The sequence below is a fragment of the Pholis gunnellus genome, assembly GCF_910591455.1.
Source record: "Pholis gunnellus genome assembly, chromosome: 14".
Lineage (NCBI taxonomy): Eukaryota > Metazoa > Chordata > Actinopteri > Perciformes > Pholidae > Pholis > Pholis gunnellus.
In genome coordinates, this window is record NC_136541.1 from 13,316,564 (window position 1) to 13,332,597 (window position 16,034).

Sequence of the window (16,034 nt, forward strand, 5' to 3'; positions counted from 1 at the left end):
ATGCCAGCTGATCTGAACGGATATTGGAAAATGACTTCCAGTGATAACTTCGAGGAGTACCTGAAGGCTCTTGGTGAGTTTGTAGCAGGCGATAGTGGAGGACAGGCCTTGGGAAGGTAAAGGCTTTGGGGGGGATGACATATCATCATTAGAGCTCTCAATAGCAGCAAAAGTTGGCATTAATACCTGGAAATAATCCTCTACTATTTATAACAAACTCTAATATTTGAACTCCTGTGCAGTGATTGCAGCGAGAATGTTGTTTCATGTCTCACATTGTATCAGTACTATAATGAGAGGAGACCGAATTTGCTGTGATACTTATTGTTAGGAATATCAGCTATTTTAAACATTTTATCAAAACATATAAGCTTGATGGAAAAATATCATACAAACACTGCTGTATCTAACCGTTTGTAAATCTGTACATACATACATATGTCTGAAACTTTCTTCGCATTCATTTTCCACCTTCCTCTGTGTACCTGTTGCAGATGTCAATGTTGCCATCAGGAAAATCGCCACCTTGTTGAAGCCAGACAAGGACATCTCCCACGTTGGGGACCACATAGTCATCAAGACCCTCAGCACCTTCAAAAACTACAACATGGACTTCCATGTGGGCAAAGAGTTTGAGGAGGATCTGTCTGGAGTGGATGACAGGAAATGCATGGTGAGTATTTGCAGCCAGTGTCTCCAGGGGGGATTTAAATGAATGTACACATGATGTGATACTGTTTCAAACTTTTGAGAAACCTGTTAAACCTTCCCGATCTCCCATTGGTGTAAGTGTATATCTAACTTTTCTCCGTGGCAGCCCACCGTACTCAATGAGCATATAGTGTGGTCGGATTTTATACAAAACTTTCCTCAAACTTTTCACGCTTGTGTCAATGAATTGATGTAATGAAGAGCAGTGTCAAAATACTGCAGGAAAATAAGTGGGAGAGGCAGAGAACTACGTCAAGACTTTTTGAATCAGATTGCGTCCATGAATACTGAATAGGATCAAAGATTATATGTGGTCCCCCTTTAAAACGCCTTTTTTGTATGTTGATAGGCTGATTATAGATAAGCTATAAGCTGGAGGGGGACTGAGAGAAAAGGGTCACGTGTGACTGTATGTGCATATTTATGTCAGAATCATTGTTTTTAATAGGGTTGATGGAAGACTGAGCCTCTCACTCAGCATATATGTTTATATCCATATGTTCATGCATCCGCATTGTTAGATTTGAATAAATCCCGCACCTTCATGTATTATAAACCCACCGTCTCCCTGACCTGTGACCTCATGCCAGACCACCATCGCCTGGGAGGGAGACAAGCTGGTGTGTGTGCAGAAGGGAGAGATTGAAGGAAGAGGCTGGACCCACTGGGTGAACGGAGATGAGCTTCATCTGGTAAGAAAACATCAGCTCCTGCCATGAATATTAATGCATGCAATTTGGACATTTTAATCCAAATCCAAATTGCCTCTCAGCACTGTATGTGTGCTGTATTTTTTATGTGTAACTCTTGAATTGGCCCACCAGCTCTGGCAGCACTAACATTAGACTGCGTGAGGTGTATGTGTATGTAACTCATTCACTGCCAAGTAAATCATACTGTTTCTGCATAAGGAACTTCCTCTAAAGATACTGTTTTTAAGGGAAAAAATCTGACTTATATATGTTGGTTCTCAAGTGTCTGGTACTGCATTTACTTGTCAACGCCATGAACTGAGACCCACAGTACATAGCGCATAGCAATAACAGCCACCGCCATGTTATTATCTTGACTTTTCCAATCTAATTTCCATTAGAATAACTTCAATCACTTTTGTTTAAAAATCCACTCTGTGAAGTTCAAAGTGCGGCCCAGTGTGGCCTGTAATGAATCCATTAGCATCTGAAAAGATTTTAAAAGTAATGACTAGCACATTACCATTTTCATTAGCTCAGCATGATCAGATTTCCCTCTGTGTGATTACTGCTCTCAAAGCTAAGCAAAAATAATCTACCAAATTATTTGGTTGCAAATGATGCCGACAGATGTTTTCAATCAGCGGCCATGAAATTCGTTATTAGTTTGAAAATTCCACGAGCTGAAAGAGGGTTTGAATGTGAAGCAACAGTGGCCTCTGGTGGCAGAAAATACTTTGCAAGGTGGATGCTAGAAAATGTTCCACAAAAACTGTACCTGGCTTCTAGCGTGCCCTAAATGATAAAACATGTTAGCCATTCAATGTCTCCATGCATCCTTTACTAATGATTGACCCATCCTCAGGCCCTGCCACCCATATTTACTGTTGCTAAGTCAGACAAATTGTTATCTGACATTGTAGGCTATAATCTAGGGGAGACAGTAGGGATAAACCTCTGTCATCCGCCTGGTCATTCCCATTAGTCAAAATTAAAATCTAATAAATCCAAAATGTCTTTCGTTCTCTGCAGGAGCTGAGAGCTGCAGGAGTTGTTTGCCTGCAGATTTTCAAGAAGACCTAAGATGGCTTTTATTGAACGAGGCGGTGCCCCCTACTGACATCGGCTTACAGAGAGACACCAGACACATCCCACGCCTCTGACATACCATCCAACCCCGCTTTGGTCCATTCATACATCTCTCCATATGTCCGTCTACCCAATGTGTTTATTGTTATAAATGTAATTTATATTCCACCAAGACTGTTACCATCGTCTGCAGAAGCCAGTTGGCAGGGCAGTGTGTATATCATGTAACATCAACAAATGCAATACTGTGTATCTGTGTCAGGGTGGGAGCTCCTTTGATTAACAAGTTTAGATGTGTTGGACGCATGCACACTACTACTGTAGGTGTAGCTGATCTGATAGGTAAACCACATTGATAACGCGCTGACATGAGCAGTGGGAAGGCAGTGAAGACAAGAGAGCAGTGAGTTAATCCCATTTTAGTTCTCTGAATGACAATGCTGTGGATGGAAAAAGCTGAAAATCTGAGTGTGTTTGAAGGCTTTAAATTACTACTACTGATGCTTTGTCTCCCGAATGGATATCAGATATGATGTGTGTATTTATCCCTCCCAGCTCCTTTGAATGTGCCATTTATAGTAAAATCAATCAATAAATTTTTCTTTTTCTGAGCGGTTAAACCTGCAATTTCATTTGTTAATCAGACTTGTTGGAAAGAGGAAATGATGTGTTCGGCAGCTCAGTCACACAAACAGACAAAGCATTAAAATGGTTGGTTGCTGTTTACTGAAGTTTCACAGGCCAACAGATCAGCTGTTTGAAGCTCCTTTTATCTGAAAACGCCTTTCCAGACACAGCTTTTAAAAAATCCAAGGGGCCTCTACTTGAGAATTTCAGTGAGTGAAGTGAAGCCCGCGGAGCTCCGGCCAAACATCTTGAGCCACGCTGTGCTCTGAATCAGCTAATCTGTCAGCTCACTTTGTGCATTTCCATGAAGCCTACCAATTGGGAAGTCGGCATTAACTGTCCAACTTACTTGCTCATTCTTTGCCACTGGTGCTGCTGCTCGCCCTGCTGTTCAGCCTCCCGCCGGTGCCTACCTGCAGGCTCTGTTTATTTATGTTATTGATCTCTCCCTGCTCTTGCTCTGAGTGGTTCAGAAAAATTATGGACTCAGGGAGGGGTTGAAACAGAGTCGTGGCGCCAGGGCGAAATCTGCTTTTGCATTTATTCTTAATGAAAACGTTTCTACTAAGTGCAAGGGTGGTCTGCAACTCAACTCTTATTTGGATCAGCAATCAACAGGCAAACAGCTCAATACAGGAGAGGATTTTTGAACCACTGCTTAATTTTGAAATCCCCCTTTGGTCAAAGTGCTGTGCAGAATGGTTTATTAGCAGAATTGACACATGGGAGACACATTGACCTGCTGAAGGAGGAACACTTCTCTGTGCTCACAGAGAATGGAAGGCGAAGTAGGAGACATCTTGTGTCCAGTCGTAAAAGTTGTATGTCCTGGTTGATTTGGAAACACCTGTGGTCACTGGTGGTAATACGAAACATTTTATAACACAAGTCCCTGAGCTCCTTCAGATAGGACCTGTTTATCGATCACTGGGAGTACAAGATGCCCTTTGAGCAGTTGCATGCATGGTTTCCTGTCAATCTCTTGTGCATATATCGGAACGGCGGACTCCGCCACTGACAATGCAAAGTTTTTTCAGAAAGGGACAAGGAGAGGATAATTTCGAACTAGTTAATTAAACTTTTTTGAGGAAATCCACAACAGAAATTATTATTCAGAGCAGACTTTGTAGACGTATAAATGAAGTCCAAAATTAGTCACAAATGCTGAGCTTTTAAAACCTCAAAACCTGTTGAACTTTATTGACCTTCATGCTAAAAGTTTGTGTATTCTGAACAAATAAAGAGCACACACTGTGGGCAGATGTTGCAAAATAGCTTCTCCTGTCTGTACATTGACCATCTTTGCAGTATCTGCATATGTGTGTGTGTGTGTGTGTGTGTGTGTACGTGTGTGTGAGTGGGGGGCAACCTCCTCCAATGACTGTGTAAAGGCTGAAAGAAAAGGGTGAATCTTCCCCCTCCCCCCTTCAAAACAAATTGCCCCTGCCAATCCCCTTCAAGCTATAAACTCACTTATCAATAGTTGTCTGCCCTCATGCCCTCTGACGTATATATAAGCAGATGGACACTGCACCTGCACCTTTCCCCTCCATACACTGTCTAAAGTCTACACACACACATCAGCGTCACCAGCTGCCACCATGCCTGCAAACTTCAGTGGGAAATGGATACTGGAAACCAATGACAAATTTGAGGAGTATTTGAAAGCGTTGAGTAAGAAACTTTTAATTTTGGTGGGCTTCATTTGGCATGAGATGTTATGTGTTAAACTAGTGTTTCAAGGTGATGTTACAGGTTGGAAATGCTGCACAAGTATAACAAACACACAATTTCTAATTTTTTGTTAAGAGTGTTCGTGTTATTTTTAAATCCAATCTGTAGCTAATGCAAACATGTTTTTTTCGGGCAATTATTTCGCCACAGATTATTTCGCATACAACAACTATGATGCCAAATACTAAAATGATTCAGATTAAAAAATAAATAAACATACATATCTTCATGTAACATTATTCATGGTCACGAGGTCTTGATTTCTGTATCATGGACAGAAATCCAGACCTTAACTAACTTGGGACAAACACAGAAGTGAGGGAATTCTCCACATTACTTTATCTATTCCTGTAAAAAATTAAATGTATATGTGTGTGTGTGTGTATATATATATATATACTAGAATCTAGCTGTTCTGAAAAGGTGTTATAATCAAGTCTCTATTCTGGCCCTAGATATTGACTTTGCCACAAGGAAAATTGCTATCTCCCTATCTCAGACCAAAGTGGTAACCCAAGATGGAGACAAGTTTAACTTCAAAACGCTGAGCACCTTCAGGAATTATGAGCTCGCCTTCACTGTAGGGGTTGAGTTTGATGAGCACACCAAAGGACTAGACAACAGAAACATCAAGGTGGGTTGATCTCTCATATATAAAGTCCTTAAAGTGAAGAGAGTCAGTCTACACCTTAAGCCTCTCATAATATCCCTGACATCTAATGACTTTGTTGCACCAAATGACATGACAACGGTACACCTGATACCTGCAGGCATTTAGCCATTCCCTTTTCATTATCAAGCCATTACTATTTTCTTATAGTAAAAAAGATTTGTTTTTAATTAAATTCATCAAATAACTGGAGGTATCATGGGAAAAAAACAAAGCATTTTATTTTCCATAAGCCAGTAAAATATATTAAACTGTTTTTTTGATGATAGTGTTCAGTTATAATTTCTCCACAGAGGCCCACTGACATTTAGTACATTTCCTTGCCAAAAGAAGAGCAACTATAATAGGTCTACACTAGAAGCTGGTTCTATTCAATGCTAATTGAACTTCAAGATGAAAGTAATCCTAATTTGGTGAGTCTTCATAAACCTTCAGGTTAGAAAAGTGAGCCTGGTAAAAGTAGTCATGTAAGAGGTGAAAGCAGGGATTTTTTGTGAGGAAATTATCTGACATGGTTTAGGTAAAAGATACTTTAAATGTGCATTAGATAATGACTTACGTCCGTTTGTTAATGAATGTACTACATGTGGTGTCTTGTAGTGTCTGGTGACCTGGGAGGGGGACAAGCTGGTGTGCACTCAGAAAGGAGAGAAGGCCAACCGTGGCTGGAAACACTGGATCGAAGGAGAAAAACTCTACCTGGTGGGTTGACAGTATCTGTCATGATAGTTGGATTTGTATTTAAATATTTGAACCAGAACATGGGCTGATGGATAAAGAGAGGAATGTGTTAGAACACTGTTATTGATTTGCTCGTGTTTTTTATAATGACCTCTTTATTTCCTCCCATAGGAGCTGACGTGTGAAGATGTAGTTTGTGTCCAGATGTTCAAGAGAAAAGAATAAAAGGCAAATGTATGTTTTTATTTTCATTTACTGTTTGCTCCACAATAACATGTTTTCCCAAACATAAGACATATGAACAAAATGTTGTGTAGGAATAAACATGGTACTTTATTCAACTTCAAATGTGTGTTTACAATGGGTCTAACATCAGGAGAGAATGAAAGGATTCCCTTATACAAGGTGGCTGCTGAACAGCCAAACTAATATTAAACTCATGAACTGACTAATGAACTGACTAATGAACTGACTTTTGGAAGAGTTGTAACTTCACATTGTTCTATCTGCTACACATTACATTGAACACATCTTACAGTGTACTACAGAGGGGTATATTATAAACTAAAGGTTAAACTGCCATCTGCTGGGGAAACATGGTAGTATCTTGGGGGTGAGATGAGATTATATTATAAATATTATTATTACGTTATATATAACAATAGAACAAAAAGATCTAAGCCTCAGATATTACAACTTTCAACTTCAAGTAGTGTGAGACTTTCTGTGTCTGGAAAAGTTGATACAACTGATGATTATGATTATAGAATACTATTACTGATAAACAAACTCAATAAACAAACGCGATAATTGAAAGCGACACAGGTAATGATTGTGTTTATTCTAAAGTTAATTTCTAAATGGTTCAATTAAAGTCATGGCTTGTAAGGAAACTAGTTGGTAGATCAGAATCAGAATCAGAATCAGCTTTATTGGCGTACGCATATGGAATTTGACTACGGTTTTCACATTTATCTCAACGTACATACATAGAATATACAAATAAACAAGAAAAATACAAAAACAAGGACATTAAAGACAACAAATTAGAACAGAGAAACTAAGCATAACAACTATGTACAATATAAAGATGGTTAAGTATATTCAATAATTCCCTCCCCTCTTTACTCGCTATCATCAGTTTGACTGTCCACTTACAGGTATACTACATAGATGTTTTGTAAAGGACTGAATGACAGACATTTGTAATCAGGCCAATTGTGCTTTGATACCGCACAGTCGGGTTATAATATGGCCTAATTAATGCATGTGTATATTGTTTTTTTGTTTTTCTTCTTACAAGAAAGCCTTCTTACTCATGATTAACAACACTTAATATGTGTTGGTATCTGTAGCTATAATGACAAAAAAAGTTAAGAGAAAGGGAAGAAAAAAAGAGAAAGAACATCTTTCAACAAAATCAAGGCCATGTCAGGGATCTCAGTCATCTAGTGCCATTAATGGAATTCAATCAATTAAAGTAAAAATATGAATTTGATGTGCCACCAAGGTTCTATTGCTCAGTACATCTCAGACAAGTGCGAAGTAGAGCAAATTAGTAATATGAAATGATCACGGTATAATGGCACCGCAAAGTCATATAGCAAACCATGCAGGTTTGTTTCCTGTCACCGTGACACCCATCAGACCCATCGACTGCCGAGCAGACCTTCATGTCACGTCACCACTTCCAGAGCACAACTCACGCGAGATTGAAATTGAGGAAGTTCCACGTCAGTAGTGCTCTGTTCACCAGTCGTAGCAGCCGGACCCCTATTGTAACTGCTCCCATCTCCTTTAACTGATTTTATTGTGACAACACGGGGATAAAACATGGTAAGAGACATTTAATATAGTCCCCAGCATGTTTCGTTTCCGTACAGGTCATCGGCGTGTTCTTGTTCATGTTTAAAAGGACAGTGGAATTGTCAAATAGAAATGTATCATTGTAAATAGCTTAGCGGCTAACTAGCTTGAGCTAGCAGGATAACTTGTGGCTAACTGCTATTTATATTGTTAAACAACGGTTGTTTGTAAGCTTAAGTTATATGTGGTTGCATTTGTTTTGAGTCAGTTGTCGAATTAATTTTGATGGGGTGTAGCTATACATTTAGGATGATTGGAATCATTGAAATATATATATGGCTTAATGTTAACATGCTAACGGTTATTTGGCTACCTGTCATTATTGTGAGCCTTTACTCGGAAGCTACCGAGTATCATCAGCTAAATGACCCTGTAATGGCACTCGTGTTGAGAGTTTGAACGGCGGAGGAACAAGGAAAAGACCCAGATGTCCTCTTGTGTTTTCAGCCTCTGAGGCTGGACATCAAGCGGAGGCTGACAGCTCGGTCCGACCGAGTGAAGAGTGTGGACCTTCACCCAACCGAGCCATGGATGCTTGCCAGTCTGTACAACGGCAGTGTCTGTGTGTGGAACCACGAAACACAGGTGGGATCACTGATCGATGGGCCACCCATACAAAGCTGCATAACGAAACTCGGATTAACACTAAGTATGATGATGTTGCACACTGATTCAGCACTATTCTTTGTTTCCAGACTCTCGTCAAGACCTTTGAAGTATGTGACCTCCCGGTCAGAGCCTCTAAGTTTGTGGCAAGGAAGAACTGGGTCATTACGGGAGCGGTGAGTTTCATGACTCTGACAGTTGTCATCCTTAACACCAGCAGTTATACAAGCTAGTAGTATAAACATGAGAGTGTGAGTTTAACTGGTGTGGTATGTATGTTGTGTGGGCATGTGCAGTAAACCCTTGAGCAGTGGTGTCACATCAGTGTTTTACATCTGGTGGTTTTGTGTTACATTTGTTGTTTATATCGGAATTTATTTTACTCTTGTCTATCTATGTGTTCATTAACTTAATGAGCAGTGTATTCAGCTAATATTCCAATTGTTTTTCTCCCTGAGCAGGATGACATGCAGATCCGAGTGTTCAACTACAACACCTTGGAGCGTGTCCACATGTTTGAGGCCCACTCTGACTACATCCGTTGCATCGCCGTCCATCCGACCCAGCCCTATATCCTCACCAGCAGTGGTAAGCCCATACAACTTATATATATATATATATATATATCATATATTGATGGGTAGCATCCTCTTCTGACATAATGATTAAAAAACTCAAAGGTCTCTTTATACCACTGTCCTCCAATGCATTTGTTTTGAGTGCACACGAGCATGAATGTATTTCTGTGCAGATGACATGTTGATCAAGCTGTGGGACTGGGAGAAGAAGTGGTCATGCAGCCAGGTGTTCGAGGGCCACACTCACTATGTCATGCAGATTGTCATCAACCCCAAGGACAACAACCAGTTTGCCAGTGCCTCCCTGGACAGGACGATTAAGGTAGGGGCCGCTTGCTGATGTCTTTTCTGCTGCTAATTTGATCTTGTCCTTGGGACCGTGGGACACCCAGATCCTTCTGCCTTACAGAGATATAATTACTATAAATTTAGCACATTCTTGCCTTTTAATTATAGACATATCATTATGATGTACTTATAATTAAAGGTCTTTGAAGTGCATTCATTGATTTTCTGCTATGTCCTCTGGATTGTTTCAGGTTTGGCAGCTAGGCTCGTCATCTCCCAATTTTACTCTGGAGGGTCATGAGAAAGGGGTCAATTGTATTGACTACTATAGTGGAGGAGACAAGCCCTACCTCATCTCAGGGGCTGATGACCGCCAAGTAAAGATCTGGGACTACCAGGTAAAAAGAAAAACGTCATTCACGAGAAGGTGAAAGTAAGCCACAGAACATGAATCATGGAACTAAAAAAGTGGAACATCTTTCCCTTTCTTACATTATAAAAAATAAACAATTATAACTTGCTGAAAGAGTTGAATGCATATTTCCATCATTGATCAGCTACATCATTTCTGTGAGCATCCTTTAACATTGTGTCTATATATACATGTTTAACTTTCTTCCTCTGTGTGTTGTAGAACAAGACCTGTGTCCAGACTCTGGAGGGCCACGCCCAGAACGTCTCCTGTGTCAGCTTCCACCCCGAGCTGCCCATCATCATCACTGGATCAGAGGACGGTGAGCAGGAATCACACTCATCCTCAACTCTGTGCGAAAACACCCCCACAATGCATCTCACCTCATGGCCTGATTGATCATTGCTTTATGCAACTTTAGGTACGGTGCGTATCTGGCACTCAAGCACTTACCGCCTGGAGAGTACTCTGAACTATGGCATGGAGAGAGTGTGGTGTGTGTGCGGCCTCAGAGGCTCCAACAATGTGGCGCTGGGCTACGATGAAGGCAGCATCATTATCAAGGTGAGCAGAAGAGAGGGATTCTTACAAATGTTGAAGAAGTGTTGAAAATAAACTCTTATTATATGCCCTTACATACTGCTAAATAGTAATATAGAAGAAAAATGAGTTTTGCAGGAAAAAAAACAAGTGGCTTACAAAGGAAGTGTATCTTTAAAGACATCAAGATGAATTATATTGTGTACACAATCAAATATCTCTGTCGATGTCCGCTGTGTAGGTGGGTCGGGAGGAGCCAGCGATGTCTATGGATGCGAACGGAAAAATCATCTGGGCTAAACACAGTGAGGTACAGCAAGCCAACCTGAAGGCCATGGGGGACGCTGAGATCAAGGACGGAGAGAGGCTGCCGTTGGCTGTCAAAGACATGGGAAGCTGTGAGATTTACCCCCAAACTATTCAGCACAACCCTAATGGAAGGTATGCATACACTCAACCCGGGTCCTTTGGCTGGTTATGAGTATTTCAGAACCAGGCAAACATGAGCACCCCCACCACCGTTATGAAAGTGAAGGATCTTTGAATATGTTTATTTTTGTCTCCCACATTACAGGTGAATTTGAAATAATGTTTGTCACTCGTTTATGCATTTTTGTGTGCACCAGGTTTGTTGTGGTGTGCGGAGATGGAGAGTATATCATCTATACTGCCATGGCTTTGAGGAACAAGAGCTTCGGCTCAGCACAGGAGTTTGCCTGGGCACACGACTCATCTGAGTAAGTATGCTGTTGGAAATAGGTGCGATACTTCCCTGCTGTACACCTCTGTATCAGAGAGTTAACGGCTACACGTTTTTTTTTTCTGTAACAGATATGCCATCAGAGAAAGCAACAGTATTGTGAAAATCTTCAAAAATTTCAAAGAAAAGAAATCTTTTAAGCCTGACTTTGGAGCTGAAGGTAATGTGAACATTGTTATATAGTAAACTGGTGGTTTTTGAAGTGGATGGTTCCCACTGTCTTCCTCACTGGACGTGTTCCCATTCTTCCCTGCAGGGATCTATGGAGGTTTCTTGCTTGGGGTGAGGTCAGTGAATGGCCTGGCATTTTATGACTGGGAGAACACCGAGCTGGTCCGCCGCATTGAGATCCAGCCCAAACACGTAAGACTTGTATACAAAAATGTCAATAATTTATAAAAGGCCTAGAAGGGCTCTTGTCCAGTCATGTTAGTAACTCTGTTTCTTTCTCATTCTCCCTTTTCTCCTCTTTTTCATAATCAACCCAGATCTTCTGGTCAGACTCTGGTGAACTGGTCTGCATCGCTACAGAGGAGTCCTTTTTCATTCTGCGCTATATGTCAGAGAAAGTAGCTGCTTCTCAAGAGAACAATGAAGGAGTGACCGAGGATGGTATTGAAGATGCCTTTGAGGTGGGTGCTTTTAACCTTCAGTGATAAAAAAATACTCCTAAGTCTTAATCAATCTGGGTTGTACCCACAGAGTTCTATCCCATAGCATAGCTTCAACTCAATGCTTTATATTCAGAGTGAAGGAGTGTTTTCTTCACTTTAAACTATACCTTACATTCACCACCTTTTTGTGTGATTTTATTTATTTTATGTCCAGGTCCAGGGAGAAATCCAGGAGATAGTGAAGACTGGACTTTGGGTAGGAGACTGCTTCATCTACACCAGCTCCGTGAACAGACTCAACTACTATGTAGGAGGAGAGATCGTCACGATTGCTCACCTCGACAGGTACAAATACAGACGGTTTAGCTTGAATTTAAGTAGTAAGTAATAAAATGTAATACCTGCCTCTTAAAAGACACTGCGTGTATCTCTCAAGCTACTTGTAAACTTTATGCTCATAAGAATAATACGGTACATTTATCACAGTTGCATAGAATGTCTAGAAAGATAACGGCTAAGCTGTAAATGTTTATTTCATTGCTGTTAAGGATGCTGAATCTTTCATGCCAACTGCTTTCTCTCCCTGCAGAACCATGTACCTGCTGGGTTACATCCCAAAAGACGACCGTCTGTACCTTGGAGACAAGGAGCTCAACATTGTGAGCTACTCCCTGCTGGTCTCCGTCCTGGAGTACCAGACTGCCGTCATGAGGAGGGACTTTGGAATGGCTGACAAGGTGCTTCCCACAATCCCTAAAGAGCAGCGGACCAGGGTCGCACATTTCCTGGAGAAACAGGTAAGGAAATGCATTAGGAGTCTATTTCCTTATTTAATTCAAGTCAGTTTAATTGCAATACATATTTCTTAATAGCAGTCTGTGCTTGTAAGATGCTAATGGGTTTTGTTTGTTTGTCTCTTCAGGGCTTCAAGCAGCAGGCGCTGGCTGTGTCCACAGACTCGGAACACCGGTTTGAGCTGGCGTTGCAGCTGGGAGAGTTGAAGATCGCCTACCAGCTGGCTGTGGAGGCAGAGGTAGGAGCAGAGTAGTTGCCTCTTGAAACTCAGTCGAGCTCTATGACGTATCACAAGGCGAGAGCCTTCTTAAAAACATTACCACACAATTCACAATGGCTCACAACAGTTTGGCTACTGCTGTCATTTCATGCCATCACTGGTCAGGTTCTCTGTCCAGTACGTTTCTGAAATTTGTCATTTTGACCCCTGCAGTCGGAGCAGAAGTGGAAGCAGCTAGCGGAGCTGGCTATCAGTAAGTGCCAATTCGGCCTGGCCCAGGAGTGCCTGCACCACGCTCAGGATTACGGTGGCCTGCTGCTCCTCGCAACAGCCTCCGGTAACGCTACAATGGTGGGCAAGCTGGCTGAGGGGGCAGAGAAAGACGGCAAGAACAACGTGGCCTTCATGACCTACTTCCTTCAGGGGAAGTGAGTACCAGATGAGTGTGACATTGGTGGACACATTACAGAATAGATATGTGTTGTTCTACATATCGTCTTTTCTCCACAGTCTGGATCAGTGTTTGGAGCTTCTGATCAGAACAAACCGACTGCCCGAAGCTGCCTTCCTGGCTCGCACCTACCTGCCCAGTCAGGTGTCCCGTGTGGTCAAATTATGGAGGGAGAACCTGGCTAAAGTCAACACGAAGGTCAGTTCTGTTATCACGATTATCGTTTATTTGAAGAAATATTGACACAGCAAAGAACTTTAAAACTAGGCTCAAGAAAACAATCGGCACCAATCTAGGTGTCGAAAAAATAGGATTTACATGAACAGGATTTTAGATTCTTAAGAGTTCAAATACCTGGATATTTCCTCTTGACCGTGACACATTGTACTGGCCCGTCATTACAGGCGGCCGAGTCTCTAGCAGACCCCACAGAGTACGAGAATCTGTTCCCCGGGCTGAAAGAAGCCTTTGCAGCTGAGCATTACCTCCGAGAGTCCTGCTTGGGCACCTCTAGGCCTGCCAAAGATTATCCTCTCGTCACGGTGAGTTGCACAAGTTTTAAATTGACAAATGAGGTTGTGGGCCGACAATATTTCTAAAGCTTTATCTCAATCCTATCTCCTCCTATTTTACACATTTTTCAGCTCAATGAAGACAGGAATATTCTTGAGGAGGCTCAGGGATACGAGCCCAAAGGAACCTTCATTCCTACTGTCGCCAAGGTTTGTCTGCAGTATCCAATGTTTTCTTTTGAGCCAACTTTTTTTTTTTATGTAATAGTTATCAGTCAAAATGGGATTTTACAAAAGGTTCACTACAAACTAGAGGAACCAATGGGCAGTAATACTCAAACTTTATTTGACTCCCTTTTTCCAGCAGACACAGAACAGTGAGGAGTCAGTGGCAGTCACTCCAGTCGCTGCAGCAGTAGCAGCTGTGACATCTTCACAGCCTGAACCTGCTGCTCCTCCAGCAGCGGACAAAGAAGAAGAAGAAGAGGAGGAGGAGGAGGAAGAAGAGGAAGAGGAGGAGGAGGAGGAGGAAGAAGAGGAGGAAATCCCTGAGTCACAAAAAGAGGTTGGTCTTGTATTTTTTCTCTTTCTATCATTGTTTGTTTCTCACAATTAAAAAAATATATTGATCATACGATGGTTACTGCTATTTAATCCAAATAAATTAATGCTCAATCCAATATTGTTTTAGTGATTAAAATAGAAAAACATTTGGCAGTTGTGTTAATGTATTTTTCATATAAGAAATACAGTTCCCAAGTGTTTCACATCAAATCTAAAAAGAAACGGGATTGAGGGATAAAATATGAATAAATAAATAATTCTAATTGAAAGAAATGATCCTTTGTGTGTCTTTATGTAGATTCTGGATGAGCTGGAAGTGGACCTGGACAACATGGAGCTGGAAGACATCGACACCACAGACGTGAACCTTGATGATGACTTTCTGGATGACTGAGACCTGACACCACTCTGTCACCCCGCACTCTTCAGAGCTTATTTAAAGAAAACAAAAGAAAGAGACCAAACTCCCTTTCCCCCTTTTTTGTATTTGTACGTAAAAATATTATATTGTCATGTCCGCCTACTGCAGTGGCAGGATTTAAGTAGATGATGAAGGTGGAGATGATATCGGTAATGTTTTATTCTCAGAAGAGCAGTAGACACATATTCAGACTTTCCTCCATTTTGTACACCACGTATTGATTGTTTGAGAAACTTTCACTAACTGTCCATTGAGTGATACGGTATATTTACGCTTTGCTTTGTGTTGTCTGTAATGGCAAATCAAAATACATTCAGTCCAATAAACTTCGGTTGCTGTACATATTCCCATTTGACTTGAGTGTTCTGTACGAGATGGAAAAACACGGTGATACCAGTCTCATAGGTTCAATATGTAGCCGTGGGACCGATCCTTTTGATTAAAGGGGAATAAATGTAACATCTTCCAGTTAACAGGATGTTAACATGTTACTAGTTGTGTCATGCCATCCACCTAATGTTACTAGTTATAGCTGCATGGACAGAAATGTATCTGCAGACATGAATTAGTTTGGTAATATGTGCAATTTAGTCAATTGTTGTGACAGCAACAATAACTACAACAGGATTTTCCAACCAGCGGTTATAACATTAATGACGTGGAGATAGAAGCGCTGTCTGTCCCGACCTGTAGACTTGTAGGCCTACGATACTGAAGGCCTTTCCTTTACACTGGTGACTCTGTACAGCCATCTGCAGCTATGTTTTATCATGTTTATGGGAATTGACATGAAATGTAATATTACATTAATTTTTTTTGACACTTCAATCCACATTCCATCTGCTGTGTATTTTTATATCTTTGCTGTTCCAATACTGTTTTTGGTCTGACACTATCAGTCATATACTGTGTATTTAAGTCCCTTTTGTACCCTTTGTAATTGTGTCTATTGTTCTTCAGGAGTAATAGAAGTGTTCAGTTATTAACATTTATTGAAGTTTGTTTTCATTACCGTTAGAGAAATGCAAGATTATCACTTCGTTACAGTCGGTGACTTTTAATAGCTTTGATTAGTTACACTGACATTCTGTGACTGTTCTTCCTTTTTGTGGGGTTCACCAGAGCTTTGTGTACATTATATAGCCCAAACCTGAATGCTCTGCTACACCAAATTGTGAGAAAACGGAAAATCCAGAAAAAGTA

The 16,034-nt window shown here is 41.0% G+C and overlaps 3 protein-coding genes across 4 annotated transcripts; all 3 read left to right on the plus strand.

Moving 5' to 3' along the window:
- On the plus strand, positions 1-2,486 carry rbp1.1 (retinol binding protein 1, cellular, tandem duplicate 1; the record flags this gene model as incomplete). Its single annotated transcript, XM_079173936.1, has 4 exons — positions 1-73; positions 495-673; positions 1,302-1,403; positions 2,436-2,486. The coding sequence occupies 4 exons, from the start codon at positions 1-3 to the stop codon at positions 2,484-2,486; spliced, it is 405 nt and encodes a 134-aa protein (XP_079030062.1).
- Positions 2,487-4,664: 2,178 nt separating this feature from the next.
- On the plus strand, positions 4,665-6,648 carry rbp2b (retinol binding protein 2b, cellular). The gene is made up of 4 exons (XM_079173935.1): positions 4,665-4,793; positions 5,309-5,487; positions 6,124-6,225; positions 6,376-6,648. Exons 1-4 carry the CDS (start codon positions 4,721-4,723, stop codon positions 6,427-6,429), a joined length of 408 nt encoding a protein of 135 aa, XP_079030061.1. The 5' UTR covers positions 4,665-4,720; the 3' UTR covers positions 6,430-6,648.
- Positions 6,649-7,936: 1,288 nt separating this feature from the next.
- On the plus strand, positions 7,937-15,169 carry copb2 (COPI coat complex subunit beta 2). 2 transcript variants are annotated; one of them, XM_079173457.1, is made up of 22 exons: positions 7,937-8,040; positions 8,518-8,655; positions 8,766-8,852; positions 9,138-9,264; positions 9,428-9,576; positions 9,794-9,940; positions 10,177-10,276; positions 10,376-10,518; positions 10,736-10,935; positions 11,121-11,231; positions 11,326-11,414; positions 11,511-11,617; positions 11,743-11,886; positions 12,083-12,213; positions 12,458-12,665; positions 12,791-12,901; positions 13,097-13,311; positions 13,394-13,532; positions 13,739-13,876; positions 13,979-14,056; positions 14,211-14,411; positions 14,709-15,169. In XM_079173457.1, exons 1-22 carry the CDS (start codon positions 8,038-8,040, stop codon positions 14,802-14,804), a joined length of 2,862 nt encoding a protein of 953 aa, XP_079029583.1. In that variant the 5' UTR covers positions 7,937-8,037; the 3' UTR covers positions 14,805-15,169. The 2 variants fall into 2 exon arrangements, with proteins under 2 accessions (XP_079029583.1, XP_079029584.1); XM_079173458.1 differs by having other exon boundaries at positions 14,214-14,411.
- The last annotated feature ends 865 nt before the right edge of the window (positions 15,170-16,034 follow it).